At 42.1% G+C, this 19,117-nt stretch overlaps 2 protein-coding genes across 3 annotated transcripts in view; one reads left to right on the top strand and one right to left on the bottom strand.

The window, feature by feature from the left end:
• The window catches only part of ADAM17 (ADAM metallopeptidase domain 17), a 61,576-nt gene extending 59,591 nt beyond the window's left edge, over positions 1 to 1,985 (top strand). The window contains exon 19 of the mRNA XM_063077993.1: positions 53 to 1,985. Coding sequence (XP_062934063.1) covers positions 53 to 403 — 351 coding nt within the window. The 3' untranslated portion in view covers positions 404 to 1,985. The remainder of the gene's footprint in view (positions 1 to 52) is intronic.
• IAH1 (isoamyl acetate hydrolyzing esterase 1 (putative)) lies at positions 1,861 to 11,930 on the bottom strand. Of its 2 annotated transcripts, XM_063077995.1 has the most exons (6): positions 11,832 to 11,930; positions 10,456 to 10,508; positions 9,460 to 9,608; positions 7,098 to 7,259; positions 4,813 to 4,934; positions 1,862 to 2,410 (listed from the first exon to the last, which is right to left on the bottom strand). In XM_063077995.1, exons 1-6 carry the CDS (start codon positions 11,910 to 11,912, stop codon positions 2,228 to 2,230), a joined length of 750 nt encoding a protein of 249 aa, XP_062934065.1. In that variant the 5' UTR covers positions 11,913 to 11,930; the 3' UTR covers positions 1,862 to 2,227. The 2 variants fall into 2 exon arrangements, with proteins under 2 accessions (XP_062934066.1, XP_062934065.1); XM_063077996.1 differs by lacking the exon at positions 10,456 to 10,508 and having other exon boundaries at positions 1,861 to 2,410; positions 9,460 to 9,576; positions 11,832 to 11,919.
• Between the last annotated feature and the right edge of the window lie 7,187 nt (positions 11,931 to 19,117).

The raw sequence follows: 19,117 nt of genomic DNA, 5'->3' as shown, positions 1-19,117 counted from the left end.
AGGACCTTTCATTCATATTTTATTCCCATCAATTGAACCCTTGTCTTTCCAGAATGTCGAAATGCTAAGCAGCATGGATTCAGCATCAGTTCGAATTATCAAACCCTTCCCTGCACCCCAGACTCCAGGGCGCCTGCAGCTGCTGCAGCCCACTCCTGTGATACCTCCGGTGCCTGCAGCTCCGAAACTGGACCACCAGAGAATGGACACCATCCAGGAAGACCCCAGCACGGACTCACATATGGACGAGGATGGCTTTGAGAAGGACCCCTTTCCCAGTAGCAGCACAGCTGCCAAGTCGTTTGAGGATCTCACAGACCATCCAGTCACCAGAAGTGAAAAGGCCGCGTCCTTTAAACTGCAGCGTCAGAATCGTGTTGACAGCAAAGAAACAGAGTGCTAGTTTAGGAATTCACTTTCTAAGCTCTTTGACTTAAGTGTGCAAAATATTTTTTACAGATTTGACCTAAAATCAGAGCATATATTTTGTGAAGAATTGGGGGAAATGAGGAAGTGACTTAGCAGATGCTGGTCATGTGTTTGAACTTCCTTCTCATAAACAATACTCATGTGGATAGGTCCTTTTCCTTTTGAAGAGGTAAGGTGAATCTAGCTTACTTTGAGGCTTTCAGGTTTTAGTTTTTTTGATCTTTAAAATATCCTTCAACCTGTGGTGCAAAAGGAGAAAATATAGCTGGATTAGGTTATGAACTTCTACATTTTTGTAAATTAACTTTTTATATTAATAACAGCACTGATTAGGGAGGTGATCAATTTTTCTTTTTTATACACTGTAATGATCCGCTGAATATAAAGAGGCATTTAGCAGTTATTTGTGAGGACAACTGGAACATAGATTTATTTATTTATTTGCCTTCAAGTAAAGACAAAGTAGTGAGAGAAACCTAGTTATATATTATCTCCAAAACGTGGGTCTGTTTCTAGGTATTACCCAGAGCTTTTAGCAGCAGGGAGCATTATACAAGTAAACTTAGAAATTATTTGGGTTAATATGTTTCTTCATAATCCTAAGGCTAGTACTTTCTAGAATTAAACAATCTAGATTCTAGTAAAGGTTACAAATAGTAGCCAGTTGAACTTATAGAATCCTGCTAACTGTTCAGGGCCCCAATTTGCTGGGCAGTTTTTCTGTGCTTTTAATTTAAGTATCTTCATATATGCCTAATACTGTTGCTATGCTCTTAAAAAGTTCTCTATCCACAGAACGTAAACTACTTCAAAGTATAAGAAAGAGGTATGGTTGCCTGTTTTCAAAAGCTAGTGGATAAGAAGGTGAGATATTTCTTACCAAAAGAAGAGGTCATTCTGAGTAGGCAGATGGGCTGGTCAGGACGGGGAGTGGTGCCTGCCTTTGGGGCTGGGGATGAGCCCTAGACGAACTGACACTTCAGAAACCCTTTGTATTGGCCCACAGTGGGTATTTGTATTCTTGCTTTGGTGCTTCAGGATTCTGGATGATCTACATTTATTGTGTGAAGGATAAAAATCATCAGCCTAAATAATGATTTCCATAAAATTATAGTTAAAAGCTTTTTTTTCTGCCTAAGAACTGTAATGTGCTCACCAGCCAACACATTTTAACTGAGGTAACTTGTAAACTTTCAGGGCAATTAACCAAACCTGTGACAAATCATGCCTCCCCCCCCCCGCCCCCCCAGGATGTTTGTTACGCGGATACTCATTACACTAATACTTGAACTTGTACCTTATGGTATTTGCTATCTTTTAACTAGTCACGATATTCTTATATGTTAGTTACACTTCCAGAATTTGATATAAGGTGAGTGGGGTGTGTGGGTGTATGTATGAAAGTGAAACAGTTCTCAGAATGTAAGAAAACCATTTTTTATAAAATTGTGACTTTTTAAAAAAAACAAGCTTGTCATTACATTTTTTGCCATTTTTACAATTAAGCTGCTCAGGGTATATTTTGTAGCTGTGGCACTGATGATACATGCATCAATCAATAAATATTTAAAACACAATGTACATAATTACAAAACTTCCCTGAAAAATCCTAATATTTTTATTAATATTGGTGGCAAATGTTTAGTGTTTTTTGATCCAGGGTCATGGGCAAAAGTTTAATCTTTTTTAAGGAAAAAAAAAAAATTCTACGATTAATGTCCTTGGAATCTTTGTGCACTGGTGACTTCGAATTCTGTAAATTAACAGCCAGAGGCAGACTTGGGTTGCCTGAGATTGACTAATGGTCTCCATCTCCCAGCAGACTGAGCTCAGGTTTTGCTTCCGCTACATCCCGCCAGTAAGGAAGGAGCAAAGGCAGAGAGGAGACCTTCTTCTCAATCAAAGGCCAGAGATGTGAGAACAAAAATTCATTTCCTTGTGGTGATAAATGTAATCCATCTGATAAATAGGATGAAAAGTCCTGTAAGAGAGAGAGAGAACTCAAATTAAAGGCATTAGTAATTTTCTAAATGCCAGTGTACACTGCACTCCCAGTTGTGGCCCTGGGACAAAAAGATCACCTGCCCCTCTCATTTCAGGCCTCTGACCAAAGTCATCTTGGACTATAGTAGCATGGACGTGCTATTTACACAGGTGCTTGTACACACAGAACTTTTACTACTGCTGTAGTACTATGTCCATGTTAAAGAACCGAACTTCATGAAATCACATACCATTCAACTGTCTGAGGTGGGACATCATTCTGGATCTTCTGAATCACATGACAGGGCTATCAGTTGAAAGAAGCTTAATGAGCGGATATGGGCCATTAATGTAATCAATCAATGAAAATGAAAAATTTGGTATTAAAAGAGCACAGGGCCCCAGTGAATCAATATTGTTTTTTGAGTCTTAGTCTATATATTAAATTGATGGGAAAGTTTTTTGGTGGAAAGAACTTGTACCATCCAGCCTAGAACAATAATTGCTGGGATATGAGTCCAGTCTCCCCACCACTCCCCTGAACTCAACAACTTTCACCCTAAGAGCCATATCTCCCTTGGGAAGAACCTTCTCCCTGAGCAAGAGCTCCACCTCCTGATCCCTAGCAGAATCCAAGTGGCCGGCCATGACTTTCATAGATCAGGAATTCAGATTCTAGTACCACTTCTCCCTGGGCCTTGGTTTTCTTAATCTAGATTGTTTTAGATTAGATGATCTCTAAGGAACACTATACCAGTTCTAGAATATGACTTGTGTTAAATTGAAAAGGATGTGTGAATGTAACTAGCCCAATAGTTTGCGATTTCCTTTCCTCTAGTAGGACAACTTTTTCAGACCATCTCTGGTGGACTTTTCTTTTTTTCTTGTTTATTTTTCCGGTGGACTCTTAACAGATAAAATTAGAACTCTTGATGTTGACCCTTCAGCACTCAAGCTGCCAGGGACCCTCCTGATTTGGGAAACCCAGAAGGTTCAAGTCCAGTGAAGGTTTCAGAGGAAGACTGGAGGCCTAGGGGTCAGTGATTTACTCAGATACAGGGCTGGTGGCAGAGTTGGCACCAAAGTTAGGGCTCTCAGGATCTCCAAAGATGATTGGCAATTCTCAGTGTCCACAAGGTACTGTGACTTACTGGCTGTCATTTTCCCCATTACAGGTGTGTAACTGTGTAAATATTAGAAACTGGCAGGTCCTTGGAAGGACTGGTATGGATCAAGATTTAGGGGAGAGGAAAAGTTGACACCTGGTTTAGTGATACTTGGCTGTTTTCTTTATACCTTCCTTTGTCTAAGTGGCCAAACCTAACAAGGTGTGAACAGAGTAAACTAGGGTGAGTATTGTCTTTTGTCCAAAGAATTTCTTACACACTAGATCCTCCCTTCCCCTGAGTACACCGGTTCCTGTCAAAGTCAGCATTCTCTCTGCATCTCAGCAGAGCAATGAAATGTGCCCTGCAGAACAAGCCCTTTACTAAAGAGTGGAAGGTGGCAAAAAAAAATGAAAAGAGAAAAAGACCTTTGCCTGACTCTGTCTCTTCTATGCGGTTCATCAGTATCTATGTGGAACCTGAATTCAGTCGTCACCCTCCCCGACCCTAACCTCTGGCACTGCTGACCTGTTACTACAGTCTTATCTTTTTGAGATGTCCTGTAGATGGAATCATGTAGTAGGCAACCTTTAGAGACCAGCTGCTTTCCCTCAGCGAAATGCCTTTCAGATTCATCCTAGTTGTGTGTATCAATACTTCCTATCTAATGCTGAGTAGTACTCCCTTGTATGGGGTACCAGTTTGTTTATCCGGTCACCCACCAAAGGACATGTCGGTTGCTTCAGCTTTGGACTGTTAGCAATAATGCTGCTATAAAGTCATATCCTGGTTTTGTGTAAATATAGTTTGCATTTCTCTAGGGTAAATACCAGGAGTAGATTGCTGGGTCCTCTAAGTGTAATCTAGCTGTCTTCCTGGGTGCCGGGTGCCTGCACCACTGTGCATGGGGACCAGATTTTTACCTTTTATATTTGTAATTGGGCTTTCAGGCTTTAAAACAAAATAATTTGACTAGAATTAAGTTCTCAAATTTGATTAGCCAATACTATATTCTACTTAAATTCACTGTTTTGCCTGTTAACAAGTTTTAACTTTTCCCCACTCCATGTATAAAAGAAGAACTTGGCCTGGATGTTCTTAACTCTTAAGCTCCTCGGTTTGTGAGCTGTCCTGGATCCTTTCCATTCCTCTCCTCTGCCCCAATCTTTTTGTTTTCACTGATGGAAGGGACGACTGTCTTCCCTAAGCAGAGCCATTCTAGGGAAATCTGCACACACCTGGTTTACTTATGTGTGATCCCACGTACTGGAGAGGACTGAGCAAGTCACTGTACCTGGCTGTCCTTCTGCATCAGGGTCCACAGGTCAAGCACATCAGTCCTGCAGTCTTGGGCCACTTGAAAACATGCACTGGCATATTCACCAACAACCGAATTCAGGCGATTTAACTTGCAACCTATGGAAGGGAGGAAATCCAGGTGGCAATTGGTTAAACCCAAGTGCTGGTCCTTGTAGAAGTTCTACTGACCTGGATGTTTTCTCTTTTCCATTAAATACTGACATTACTTGGGCCAGCCACAGGGTTTGGGGAAATACAGTTTACTCACGTGTGCTGCTCTACCCAGCAGGGACAAAGTGAAGTGGGAAAGAGAGGGAGCCAAATATTAAAGGACTAAACTCATCCAATGCATCTAGACCAGAGTGTCTGAGCGTGTTTAACACAAGCGCATGCTGCCTCATCCTCTCCCACCAGGGGAGAGGGGTGCCTTGTGCTGGGAGGCTGAACCAGCCTGGTTTGGAAGCCAGAGCTGGAGCTGGGGTAGAAGGCTCGAGGCGGCTGGCAGTACCAGGCGGGGGAATAGGAGTGCGGGCAGGGCAGTGAGGGGTTGGTGGAGAGGGGGACTAATGAATGTGATAGTGAAGAGCAAACACAAAGATAAGGGCAAAGGGATATGGAAGAGCAAGGAAGACCTATGCTGGCCCTGGCTTCATGTCTGAGAGAAGAAAAGAATAAACTCCTCCCTGGTTTTGATTCATACACGGGATTGATTCTATTTGTTTATAAAGTTCACCTGGGTTATAATCAGTGTAACCTCTAGGAGGTGTGACCCTTCCCTGATTTTGCTCATCTCTAAACTTTATTAAAATCTACTGGTGATTACATTCAAGGGCAGAAAGAGGAAATGAATTAAAATTTCAGAATTTCATATATTCTCTTCCTGGGAAACAGTGAACAGAAGTTTAAACAGCTTCTGTGGACCATGGCATATGAAATTCATCCTCTTCTGTTAGGCCAACAATAGGTTGCCTCCAGATCAGTTATGGCTGCAGGGCTAACAGCAAGCTGGGGAGGTGGATTCGTGTCCAACACAGCTATAGACTGTTTCCTGGGCCTTACTACCTCTCTGCAGAACGGTCGCTCTGGAATCTCACGCACTCTCTCAGCTTACCACCACTGCACCACAGGCTGGGCTTTCTCCACAAGTTTGTGCCTCCACTGTGTGGCTCCCCTTGACATATGCTGTTTGTGACTTGAGAATGTGTTGGCTTCCCCCCCACAGACAACAGGCTCTTGGAGGGCAGGGACATTGGTAGGCTTGTGTGAGAGTGCGTACTTGGGCTATGAAGTCAGACTTCCTGGATTTGATTCCCAGTTCTGTCACTGGCTGCATGATCTTCATCAAATTACTTAACCTAACACTCAATTTTCCCATCTGTTAAGTAAGGACAATAACAATGTTCCGTAATGTGGTGGTGTGCTTGCTGCAGTGGGTGTAAGAAATGTCTAGTGCTTAAAATGGGCCCAGAAATCTACCTAAAAATAATAGCTAACTTGGAGTCAGACCATGCTTTAAGAAAGAGCTTTCCTGTATTCCAAAGTCATTAATTTGTCCTAGAATAACCCATTCTTCATGAGTTCCAGACAGGTTAGAAAAATTCCATAATACACCTTTCCAGCCATTAAAGTGTATGTCAGCACGAGAGAACTATTATACTCAAGTTACATAATGGTGTCTTTGTATAGAAGAAAGAGTGAAGAGAGTTTTTACTATTAACTACACTTGTTCTCCAAATGCCAAAGAATAGGCAGAAAAGGGGAGAGTCTGTACAAGCAGAGTGGAGAAGGGCCGCCTCTCCTGCCGCCTACAGACGGAAATGGGCAAACAGCTGCAGTCGCCTCCCAGTGCCATGAGGTCAGGAAAAACGTCCCAAATGGGGACTCAGACAAGTCAAGTGCACATGCAGCCACTGGGTCTCAGCACCACACGGAGCTCCACAGTCCCCCTGACTGTTCCGAGGTATTCTTGGTGGGCCTCAAGTGTCCCTTGGAGTCTGGCAACTATAAAAGTCAGCAAATGCCAGGCTAGTAGTTCCCTCCCGACTTATCCAAAGCCAGAATCCCTTTTCTGTGTCAAAAAAGACCTCAGATGTGAGATAACGGAAGCTTTCCTATTTTTGTTTTAACTTCAGTTGACTAGAAACACAGACTGATAGGGATTTACAAACCCCCACCCCACCCCTGGAAACTGAGGCCCACAAGCAGGACACGACTGTCCTATCGAAGTTCTTCTCTGAGCACTGCCATCCAGGCTAATGCGACTGGCTGCAGCTCGCTTACCCTGCATGATGCACTCGTTTTCCCAGTCGGCTTCACAGAGAGGGGGCGGCGTGATGAGAATGACGCGACTTTCAGGGACGTCCACAGACGTTAGGTACCGCACCATGCTCTTTAAATTTGCAACATACTCATGCAGGGGTACGTGCTGCTTGGGATTCTCGTCTGTTTAAGAGGAACACGAATACTTAACTTCAGCCCAATTGCATATTTGTTATAATTGACAACAATCAAGATGAATACACTTTTGTAAATGTATATGACTCATGATGTCACTGGGGAACACACCAAGGACACAAAGAGAAGATTTCTCCCTTAAAGAATGAAAATATACAGGTCTTCATAAAACAGACTTCAAAGCTCTGACTAGAGACATTTTAAGTACTCTTGTCTTTTCTCCTCTAGTGTCTATATTGTCATTAATCAATTAGGTTGAATTTGTAAAGAAAACGAGAGCCAGGCTATCGAGAGAGAGACTGCCCAGGTTCTAATCCCACCCTTCTCACTGACTAGCCACATCGCCTCGGATAAATACTTAATCTTTCTGGAGCTGTTTCCTCACTGGTAAAATGAGGACGATAATAGGGTCTACCTCCTGGGGTTGTGAAAATTAAATTAGCTAAGTGTGTAAAGCACTTGGAGCAGGGTGCCTTCCACAAAGCAAGCGCTTAATAAACAAATGTCAGCTATTACTACTTCTATTATTATGACCGCAAAGGATTATTTCTAGATCAGCTGTCACATAAGCATTACAAGGCTCACTGTGCTTTTTCCACATAACATTAAATATGAGCATTTCTATGTCCATAAATAGTCCTCAAAATAATGATAATTAGTTGTAGAGTGACCACAATTGACATTTCTAATTCTTCACTACACAGCATTCTAATTTTCTGCTATTGTAAATAACAATACATAGAAACCTTTGCACATATATCTGGCTGCATTACTGAGTATTTCCTTAGGTTGAATTTCTAGAAGTGGGGAAGTCTCCCAATGCACACTGCCAAACAACTTTCCAGAAGGGTTACAAGTTAATTCTCCCAGCAGTAATGTAAATGTTCCCAACTTATTCCACACTTGTCAGCTTTAGGTATAAATTGCTTTAAATTGCTTTCCTATTTGAGAGTCAAAAATCAAAATTCCTTGTTTTAATTTGCATTTTTTGTTAACTGAAGTTTTCACACATTTCCAAATAAGTATTGGCTGTTAAATTTCTCCTTCTGTGAATTATCTGTTCCTGTCTTTTGCCCATTTTTCTATTAGTTAGTATTTTTCTTATTGATTTCTACATTAGACATGTCTGACATATTTTCCAAATAGTTTCCTCAATGTGTCATTTTCTTTTTATAGTTTTTTTGTGCATAAGCTATTTTAAATTTATTTCATAAACCTGTTTTTCCTTTGCAACTTCCTCCATTGCTTTTATGCTGAGAAAGTTTTTCCTTTTGCTAAATTTGGTAAAAATTCACATTCTTAATTATTTTTTGGAGTTTTTTCCTATGGTTTTTGGTATAAGATGTGTAAAGTGAAGATTTATTTTCTCCCAAATAGCTTGCAATCTCTACTAACACCGGTAATTTATATATCTTTCTCCTAGGCCACAAGAATTCCTCAAATTGCAGTTGGCAGTTGTTCTTTCCTTTATCTTGAGCCTCACTTAAGATGTCCCCTACAGTGCACCTATAAGCAGCAGACCATTTCATGTCTGTGACACACGTGGGGGCACAGAAGGAATCTCTGGAAGCTGACTACTCAACTTCCCAAAACAAAGGTTGATTTTTCTTCTTTATTCTATGCAGAGAGCTCTCATTTCAAGAGTAGAAAGGGAAGACAGAAAGGCCTGTACTCGCACATGGCCAGTTTTGCTGTAGTCACAGTAGCAATTCTACAGAATACAAGGAGAGACCTGCCTCCTTTTCCAAACCCATGTTTACTCTCCCCTGGGATTCAAACCTAGCCTAGATCAGGGCTGCTGCTGCCCTGAGATACTCTCCTTTCCCATCAGGGCTATGCAAACTGCAAGGTGTACATCTTGAGCCCTCTGCTGCCAACTGTATCAACTAAAGAGAGAAAAACACTAGAAATTTAGCACGGCACTAACAGACTCTAGAAAACACTAAAGTCTTTTCCATTTTAGGTCTGCCAATAACCAAGGCAGGTAGAAAATGAATATAGAATAAAACCCACCGACATTAAAGCCAGAAGAAATGCATATTTAAATAAACTCAGGGAACTCATTATAAGTTTAGCAAAACTTTATCTACCGGGAGAGAAGTAAATAGTTGAAAAAAGTATACAGATGTAAGTTTGTTGTAACATAAAAATGATTAAAAATGTGCTAGAGAAACAAAAATGCCTTTACCTTTTAGAGCGCTGTCATTGGCACCAAAGAAAATTGTAACTGCCACTGGGTTGTCCAAACTGTTCCCTTTCCTGATTAATCTTGGGAGGATAATTTTGGCCCATCTGGTATTGTAACCTGAAAATCCACGATTCAGAACATCACATTTTCTGAAATGAGAAATTTTAAGAGATGAATTGTGGGCACAACTGTTTACGGTCCCTGGTTGCCAACCTTTAGTGAGAGTATGCTCTCTGGGCTTCTAATCCTGTCACAGGGCTCTGACCCAGCCCCAGGTTTTCACTTTGATAAGAGCAAGAACATAGTCTAAGCATCTAATCTTCCTTGTCTTTCAAAGATCTAGGTTAATACACCATATTCCTCAATGGGTGAAGATATAAATAATTACATACAAAGGGGCTATGATTTAGTCTGCATACTCACTGATGGTACAGTGGGATGCTTTTAAAATGGAGTTTAGAATAGGTAGATATTAACCTGAGCAATTATGTTAGGTAGAAAGTCACTAATAAGCCAGAACTCAAATGTAACAATGGTTTAGATTGGGATAAGTGTACAGAATATTTTTAAGACTTTTGGTTTTGATTCAATAATTTTAGTAAACAGTTGTGTTTCAATTTAAACCAATTAATTAACAGGCATTTTTTTTTCCTTCGTAAAAATAATTTGATTCACAGTACTGTATTTATAATGAACAAATCAACCATGGATTGTGAGCCAGCTTGCCTGGGCTTGCACCCCAGCCCCGTCTCTGACTAGGCGTAACCTTGGGCATGTTACTGCTTCCTCACATGTATCAGGATCCGTCTACTGGAAGAATGTGGGCTCTCTCTGTTCCTCCCCGCATATACATACGCACTGACTAGCAAAGGCAAGCAAAGAGTAACAAAGGAAGAATTTATAGTTTGAAACTGTATTATTCACTATCTCTTTTCCTAAGATAATGACATTTCTCATCAGTAAATACTCAAGTATTAATCGAGAAACTGTTCTCACCTGACCAGCCTGTCAGCCAGTGATGCTCCCCATCCACCCTGCTGAAAAGAAAACTGCAGAAAGAAAAGCTCATCACCACTTATCAGTGTAATCAGAACACTGCAGAAGGGAAACTGATCAGCAAGTCCCCTTTTCTTTTCTTTGCACTCCCTGACTTCGGCCTTCATCTCTTGATTCACTCAGGGAAGGTCATTTTGGGGACTACCATAGCCACACCCAGCAGCAGGAAAAGAAGGTGCATTTTTCCTCTCTATCAGTTGGATTTGAGCCTGTCATAGACGTTTTACTGAGACCCAATATTAGAGTCATTGTATCTAGAAAAGCTACTTTTAAAAAATCTTTGTACAAGAGATAAAATCAACTATGTGTTAGGAGATGAAGTCCTTGCTATATTACCTCTACACAGATGAAAGAATTAATAAGGGCAATCAGTGCTTTATTAATTACAGAACTCAGGATATTTTTTGACGCACATTCCCATGGGATTTGGAAAGCCCTTACCTAAGCCCCATATGTCCCAATATAACGTTACCAATTACTGGCACAGACACAAAAAATTGTTTTAGAAAGTTATGTCTGAAGGTTAGGGGGGAAAAAAACCCACAGGAAAGTAACTTATTCCCTCCCTGAATTAAGAACATATCTGCGGAACAATTTTTTCTTAATGGGAGTTGACACGATCTTGGATGAAAAGATGGTCGTTTGAAGGCGTTTTATTTTCAAGATCAACCATTAACTGCCCAGCCTGTCCACAGGTTGGAGGAAGTGCAGGGGTGAATGGTTCGAAGTGCTTCTGCGTGGAAGAGGCTGCACAGAAGCTGCAGCTGCAGCAGCAGCCGCCCACGTCCCTGCAGGCGGCCCCTGGGGAGAGGCTCCCGGGACACGAAGCGCTGTGCGTGCCTGGGAGCCACCAAATCACGTTGCTCGATCAAGGAGAACGGCCACTGACAAGGAAGACACCGAGATGAAAACAATGCACCTCAACTTGTGCCTGGTCGTCCTAAAATCCCCGTGGGAAGTGACGCAGAATGGAAAAGGTGGCGGAAGTCGCACGGGTGGCCCTGTCCCTCGCTGGGGCGTGGCCGGGGTGCAAACGTGCGCGCGGAACGCAGACACCGCACCGTCACCCCCCGAGACGTCACGATCCCTGAGGGGGCCTGCCACCAGGAGGAGAGGTCGCAGGGGTGTCACCGAGGCCACTGGGGGTGGCGGGGCGCTGCGGCTCCTCTGGGCCGATACAGGAGGCCGCAGGCTGGACAAACGACCTCGGCGCCTCAGCCTTCGGGAGGGGACAGGCGGGGGCGCGGGGCCCTCGTGACGGAGGGACACGCGGTGCCCAGAACGGAGCTCTGGAGACGCGGCCAAGGCGGCGGTACCTGCGTGATGGAGTCTCCGAAAAGCAACACGCGAGGCCAGAGCACGAGGCTCCCGCAACCAGCCGCCTCAGAGAGCGCCATCTTCCCGCCGGCCAGGGAAAGGGCAGCCGGATATCCGGGCGGGGCCGGAGGCTGGGGGCGGGGCCAGATGTCGGGGGCGGGGCCGGGGGCTGGGGGCAGGGCTAGGTCGAGCCAGAGTCCCCCGCCCTGGAGAGTCGCCTGCGCACTTGGGCGTGCCCCCGCCCCCCCGCCGCCGGTCCAGACATTTGGGCCTCACCCGTATGATGAGTGCGGCGGCGGCGGGGACAAAGACGGTCGGAAAAATGCCCTGAAACAGCTGAACTTTAGGTGAAAGCCAGAATGGCAGCGGAACAGGGCGCAAAGATTGACCTGCCTCTAGTGCGGTCAGACGAGGGTGTCGGGGAGGGGCTGGCGCTGGCGAGGCGGGTGGCACGATGCAGAGCGGGACCAAGTTTGCAGGCGGCCGGCTCCCTGGCTCCAAGCTGGAGTTGCTGGGGAGCTTTAGAAATGTGTACTGGAAAAGGACCCTAGCTCTAGCGCCACCCCGTCACCATCACGTGTGTGATGCTCGCCAAGTGCAGCCGAGATTGCGAGCCCCTGCTTGGCGGAGTTAAGGTGCTGGACTTTAAGCAGCAGAGGCTTGAGGTCACATCTGGGTATTTTAGGAATCAGCTGTAGGGAGCGGAGCTGGGAGGCTGTCGCAGGAATTCAGGGGGAGTACACCTTGGGCTCAAACAGCAGCGCTGGAGATGAGGACTCGGACAGATCCAAGAGCGATTTCAAATCCTTAATAACAAACTGGTTACCTCAAGGTACAAGAACTAGGAAAAGGACACTCCCTTCTTGCTGCATGTCTAGTGTTAAAATATTACAGGAAGTGTATATTTTTAGTAACTTAAAAATGTTTTTAAATCTATCATGATAAAGTCTTTTTATTTTTAATTTAATTTTATTTTGTCAATATACTATGTGGTTGATTATTGTGGCCCATTACAGAAACCTCCCTCCCTCCTGCCTCTCCCCCCTCCCTCGCTTGTCATATCAACTTCAAGGAATTGTAATTGTGTCTTCTCCCTGCCCCCCGTTTTTTTGTGTATTTATTTCTTTTTAGCTACCACAAATAAGTGAGAACATGTGGTATTTCTCTTTCTGTGCCTGACTTGTTTCACTTAATATAATTCTCTCAAGGTCCATCCATGTTGTTGCAAATGGCAGTATTTCATTCTTTTTTATAGCTGAGTAGTATTCCATTGTGTAGATGTACCACATTTTCCGTATCCACTCATCTGATGATGGACATTTGGGCTGGTTCCAACCCTTGGCTATTGTAAACAGTGCTGCAGTGAACTTTGGAGAACAGATACACCTTCGACTTGATGATTTCCATCCCTCTGGGTATATTCGCAGCAGTGGGATAGCTGGGTCATATGGTAGATCTATCTGCAATTGTTTGAGGAACCTCCATACCATTTTCCATAGAGGGTGCACCATTTTGCAGTCCCACCAACAATGTATGAGAGTTCCTTTTTCTCTGCAACCTCGCCAGCATTTATCGTTCACAGTCTTTTGGATATTAGCCATCCTAACTGGGGTGAGATGGTATCTCAGTGTGGTTTTGATTTGCATTTCCTGAATGCTGAGTGAGGTTGAGCACTTTTTCATGTGTCTGTTGGCTATTCGAATATCTTCCTTTGAGAAATAACTATTTAGCTCTTTTGCCTATTTTTTAATTGGGTTACTTTTTTTTTTGTTGTAAAGTTGTTTGAGTTCCTTGTATATTCTGGATATTAATCCTTTGTCAGATGTATATTTTGCAAATATTTTCTCCCACTCTGTTGGTGGTCTTTTAATTCTGTTGTTTCTTTTGCTGTGCTGAAGCTTTTTAGGTTGATATAATCCCATTTGTTTATTTTTCTTTTGGTTGCCTGTGCTTTTGGGGTTGTATTCATGAAGACTGCCCAGTCCTACTTCCTGAAGTGTTTCTCCTGTTTTCTTTGAGAAGTTTTATTGTTTTAGGGTGTATATTTAATTCTTTAATCCATTTTGAGTTGATCTTAGTATATGGTGAGAGGTATGGGCCTAATTTCATTCTCCTGCATATGGATATCCAGTTCTCCCAGCACCATTTGCTGAAGAGGCAGTCTCTTCCCCAGTGTATAGGCTTGGTGCCTTTGTCAAAGATCAGATGGCTGTAGGTGTGTGGATTGATTTCTGGATTCTCTATTCTATTCCATTGATCAGTGTGTCTGTTTTTATGCCAGTACCATGCTGTTTTGGTTATTATAGCTTTGTAGTATAAAGCCAGGTAGTGTTAGGCCTCCAGCTTTATTTTTTTTTTGCTCAGAATTGCTTTGGTTATGCATGGTCTTTTGTTATTCCATATAAATGTCTGGATAGATTTTTCCATTTCTGAGAAAAATGTCAGTGGAACTTTGATGGGTATTGCATTGAATTTGTATATCACTTTGGGTAGTATGGACATTTTCACAATGTTAATTTTTTCAATCCAAGAGCATGGGACATCTTTCCATCTTCTTGTGTCCTCTTTAATTTCTCTCAGCAGTGGTTTGTAGTTCTCATGATAGAGATTTTTCCCATCCTTGGTTAACTCAGTTCCTAAGTATTTTATTTTTTTGGTGGCTATTGTAAATGGACAGGCTTTCTTGATTTCTCTTTCTGCATGTTCACTATTGGAGAATAGAAATGCTACTGGTTTTTGTGTGTTGATTTTATATCCTGCTACTTTGCTGGAATCATTTATCAACTCCAAGAGTTTTTTTTGTAGAGGCTTTAGGCTGTTTGATATACAGGATCATGTCATCTGCAAAGAGGGACAGTTTGACTTCATCTTTTCCATCTGGATGCCCTTTATTTCCTTCTCTTCTCTGCTTGCTCTGGCTAGTACTTCCAACACTATGTTGAATAGGAGTGGTGAGAGTGGGCATCCTTGTCTAGTTCCTGTTCTTAAAGGAAAATCTTTCAGCTTTTCCCCATTCAGGATGATATTGGCAGTGGGTTTATCATATATGGCTTTAATTATGTTGAGATACTTTCCGTCTATACCTAACTTATAGAGTTTTTATCATGAATGTTGAATTTTATCAAATGCTTTTTCAGCATCTATAGAGATGATCATATGGTCCTTGTGCTTGATTTTATTAATATGGTGTAACACATTTATTGATTTGCGTATGTTGAACCAACCTTGCATCCCTGGGATGAATCCCACTTTATCACAGTGTATAATTTTGCATATGTGTTGCTGTATTCTGTTAGCTAGTATTTTACTGAGGATTTTTGCACCTATATCCATCAAGGATATTTGCCTGTAGTTTTCTTTTTTAGTTGTATCTTTACCTGGTTTTGGTATCAGGGTGATGTTTGCTTCATAGAATGAGTTCAGGAGAATTGCCTCTTTCAATCTTTTGGAATAGTTTGTAGAGAATTGGGGTCAATTCCTCTTTGAATGTTTGGTAAAATTCTGCTGTGAATCCATCTGGTCCTGGGCTTTTCTTTGTTGGGAGCCTTCTGATAACAGCTTCAATCTCTTTTATTGTTATTAGTCTGTTCTGATTTTCTACATCTTCTTGGCTCAGTTTTGGTAGCTTGTGTGTGTTCAGAAATCCAGATTTTCAAATTTGTTGGCATATACTTGTTTATAGTAGTCTCTAATGATTCCTTGTATTTCAGATGTATCAGTTGTAATATCACCTTTTTCACTTCTAATTTTTGTTATTTGGATCTTCTGTCTTCTTTTTTTAGTTAACCGTGCTAATGGTTTGTCAATTTTATTTATCTTTTCATAAAACCAACTTTTTGATTCATTGCTCTTTTATATTGTTTTTTGGGTTTCAATTTCATTAAATTCTGCTCTGATCTTAATGATTTCTTTCCGTCTGCTAACTTTGGGTTTGGATTGTTCTTATTTTTGTAGTTCTTTAAGATGAAGTATTAGGTTGTTCACTTGACATCTTTCCATTCTTGTGAAGTAAGCATTTAATGCAATAAATTTCCCCCTTAGTACTGTTTTTGCAGTATCCCACAGGTTTTGGTATGATGTATCATTGTTTTCATTAGTTTCAATAAATTTTTTGATTTCCTGTAAGTAGAATGCTGTTTAATTTCCATGTGTTTGTATAGTTTCCAGAATTTCGTTTGTTATTGATTTCTAATTTTAATCCATTGTGGTCTGAAAAAATACATGGGATAATTCCAATTTTTTTGAATTTGTTGAGACTTTATTTGTGACCTAACATGTGATCTATCCTGGAGAATGATCCATGTGCTGATGAGAAGAATGAATATTCTGAGGTTGTTGGATGGAATGTTCTGTAGATATCTGCCAAGTCCAATTGGTCTAGAGTGTTGTTTAGATCTTGTGTTTCTCTGCTGATTCTTTGCCTAGATGATCTGTCTAATATTGACAGTGGGGTGTTCAGGTCCCCTGCTATTATGGTATTAGTGTCTATTTCCTTCTTTAGTTCTAATAGAGTTTGCTTTATAAATCTGGCTGCTCCAACATTGGGTGCTTATGTATATATGACTGTTATGTCTTCTTGATGGATCAATCCTTTTATCATTATGTAGTGGCCCTCATTATCTCTTTTTATGGTTTTTAGTTTAAAGTCTATTTTATCAGATATAAGAATACTATTCCAGCTCGTTTTTCATTTCTGTTAGCATGGTAAATCTTTTTCATCCTTTCACTCTTAGTCTATGTGAGTCTTTATAGGCAAGGTGGGTCTCTTGAAGTCAGCATATAGTTGGGTCCTCCTTTTTAATCCAGTCAGCCAGTCTGTGTCTTTTGATTGGGGAATTTAAGCCTTTTACATTAACAGTTGTTATTGAAAAGTGTTGATTTAATCCTAGCATTTTATTGATTTTTGTTTGGATGTCTTAGGTGTCTTTTGTTCCTTTCCTTCTGATTTACTGTTTGTCTTCTGTATTTGTTGGTTCCTTGGGTTGTAGATAAACTTTTTTTTTCTATTCATTGTTGGCATTTTTATTTTACTAGTGGGTTTTGATTTTTCTAGAGTTTTTATGGCAGTGGTAGTTATTTTTCAGGTACCAAACCCAGTACTCCCTTGAGAATTTCTTGTAAGGGTGGTCGATGGTAGTGAACTCCCAGTTTTTATTTGTGTGAGAAATATACTATTTGCTCTTCACTTCGGAAGGATAGCCTTGTGGGGTAGAGTATTCTTGGCTGGCAATCTCTGTCTTTTAGTATTTTGAATATACCATCTCATTCCTTTCTGGCTGTTAGGGTTTTTTTGTTTTTGTTTTTGTGACCAGAAGGGGATCGTAACCCTTGGCTTGTTGTCGCCTGCACCGCGCTCAGCCAGTGAGTGCACTGGCCAACCCTATGTAGGATCTGAACCCGCGGCCGCGGTGCTCCCAGCGCCACACTCTCCCTAGTGAACCACGGGGTTGGCCCTGGCTTTTACGGTTTGTGATGAGAAGTCTGATGTTAGTCTGATTGGGGTTCCCTTATAGGTGATTTGATGCTTCTCTCATGCAGCTTTTAAGATTCTCTCTTTGTCTCTGAGTTTTGTCCATTTGACTATAACATGTCTTCAAGACCTTTTTGGGTTGAATATGTTTGGGGATCTTTGAGCTCCCTGAATCTGAAGATATGTGTCTTTTCCTATACCTGGGAAGTTTTCTGCCACTATTTTGTGAATATGTTTTCAATGCAATCTCCTTTTTCCTCCCCTTCTGTAATACCCATGACTTGGATATTTGAACACTTAAGGTTGTCTGATATCGCTTAGATTTTCTTCAATGTTTTTAATTCCTTTTTCTTTTCTTTTTTTTGTCTGCCTGTGTTATTTCAAACAGCCCATCTTCAAGGTCAGAAGTTCTCTCTTCTGTTTCTGCAAGCCTGCTGGTTAAACTCTCTGTTGTGTTTTTTATTTTGTTGAATGAATTCTTCAGCTTGGCAAGCTCTGCTATACATTCTTTTTCAGGGCATTGATTTCCTTGTACATTTCTTCTTTCAGGTCCTGTATACTTTTCCTCGTTTCATCGTGTTGTCTAGCTGAGTTTTCTTGTATCTCACTTAGTTTCCTTAGAATTATCACTCGAAATTCCTTGTCAGACATTTCAAGGGCTTCTTGTTCCATAGAATCTAGAGCTTGAGAGTTATTACCCTTTGGTGGTGTACTTTCTTGATTTTTCATATTTCTGGTTATGTTTCCTTTGATGTTTAGTCCCTGTGGCAGGGGATTTCATGGTCCACTGGTTTGACACTATTGCCTGGCTAGGATGCTGGTGGGGTTGTCAATTTGATTTGGCTGTCTCAATGTCTGCTCGGTTGCCCACTAGTGCCTTGAGTGTGTGGTCACCTCGGGTCTTGGACCTCTACGGGGAGGTGCCTCTCTGGTCAGCATGCACTCGGCCGGGCTGGGGATGGAGTCGGGTGGTGGTGGCAAGGCCTACCTGTTGGGTCGTGCGCTGGCACCACAGGGTGCATGGTCTCTGCAGATATTGGGCTTCCCCGGCTGGGCACCTCTCTGATTGGTGCACACTCAGCCTGGCTGGGGATGAAGTTGGGTGGCGGCGGTGAGGTCTACATGCTGGGTTGCGCACTGGCACTGCAGGGCACATGGTCTCTGCAGACCTTGGGCTTCTCCGGCTGGGCGCCTCTCTGATCAGTGTGCACTTGGCCAGGCTGGGGATGGAGTTGGGCGGCAGCGGTGAGGCCTACCTGCTTGGTCACATGCTGGCATCACAGTGCACGTGTTCTCCGTGGATCTTGGGCTTCTCTGGCTGGGCCTATCATGATAAAATCTTATACGGCACTTACAAAAGGTGACCCCCTAGACCTTTGGTATTGGCAAAAGACAAAAGTGAGTGGGCTATTTTATAGAAATAGATGTATTTCCTTTTAAGTGAGAGAGAGACACACACGGAAGTTTGTAACCAAAGTGCAGGGGAGTGAACAATGGTCGTACATTTCTAAGAAGTGAGGCAAGATAAGGATAACCTACTATGGTGGAATTTAGTGACCGATGACTTTAAATTGACAGTGAGCAGAGACAACTCTCAAGTCTTGCTGCAAAAGTGAGGAGCTAGCAATGCCTGTGTTCACTGCCTTTGAAGAGGTAGCAATCAGGCCATTGTCATTGAAGTAGATGCCAAAGATGTCCCTAGTAGAGTTGAGCTGCTTTCCTGCAACTGAACTCCTATGTCCAGTTACTTGCAAATCTGAATTAAACGTACTTCAGGAAATTAGACTAACTTACACATGAAACAATTCAGCTGAC

The sequence above is a fragment of the Cynocephalus volans genome, chromosome 14 (assembly GCF_027409185.1).
Source record: "Cynocephalus volans isolate mCynVol1 chromosome 14, mCynVol1.pri, whole genome shotgun sequence".
Lineage (NCBI taxonomy): Eukaryota > Metazoa > Chordata > Mammalia > Dermoptera > Cynocephalidae > Cynocephalus > Cynocephalus volans.
Note: the sequence above shows the minus strand (reverse complement) of the source record. Positions and strands in the feature narration are given on the sequence as shown.

Excerpts from the sequence above, each read along its gene's own strand:
- IAH1 (XM_063077995.1), bottom strand. The coding sequence starts at position 11,912 with ATGGCGCTCTCTGAGGCGGCTGGTTGCGGGAGCCTCGTGCTCTGGCCT. Across the intron at positions 9,609-10,455 it reads CTGGCTGACAGGCTGGTCAG|AAAATGTGATGTTCTGAATC; the intron begins GTGAGAACAGTT and ends TTCTCATTTCAG. Across the intron at positions 2,411-4,812 it reads TGATGCAGAAGGACAGCCAG|GACTTTTCATCCTATTTATC; the intron begins GTACAGTGACTT and ends TCTCTCTTACAG.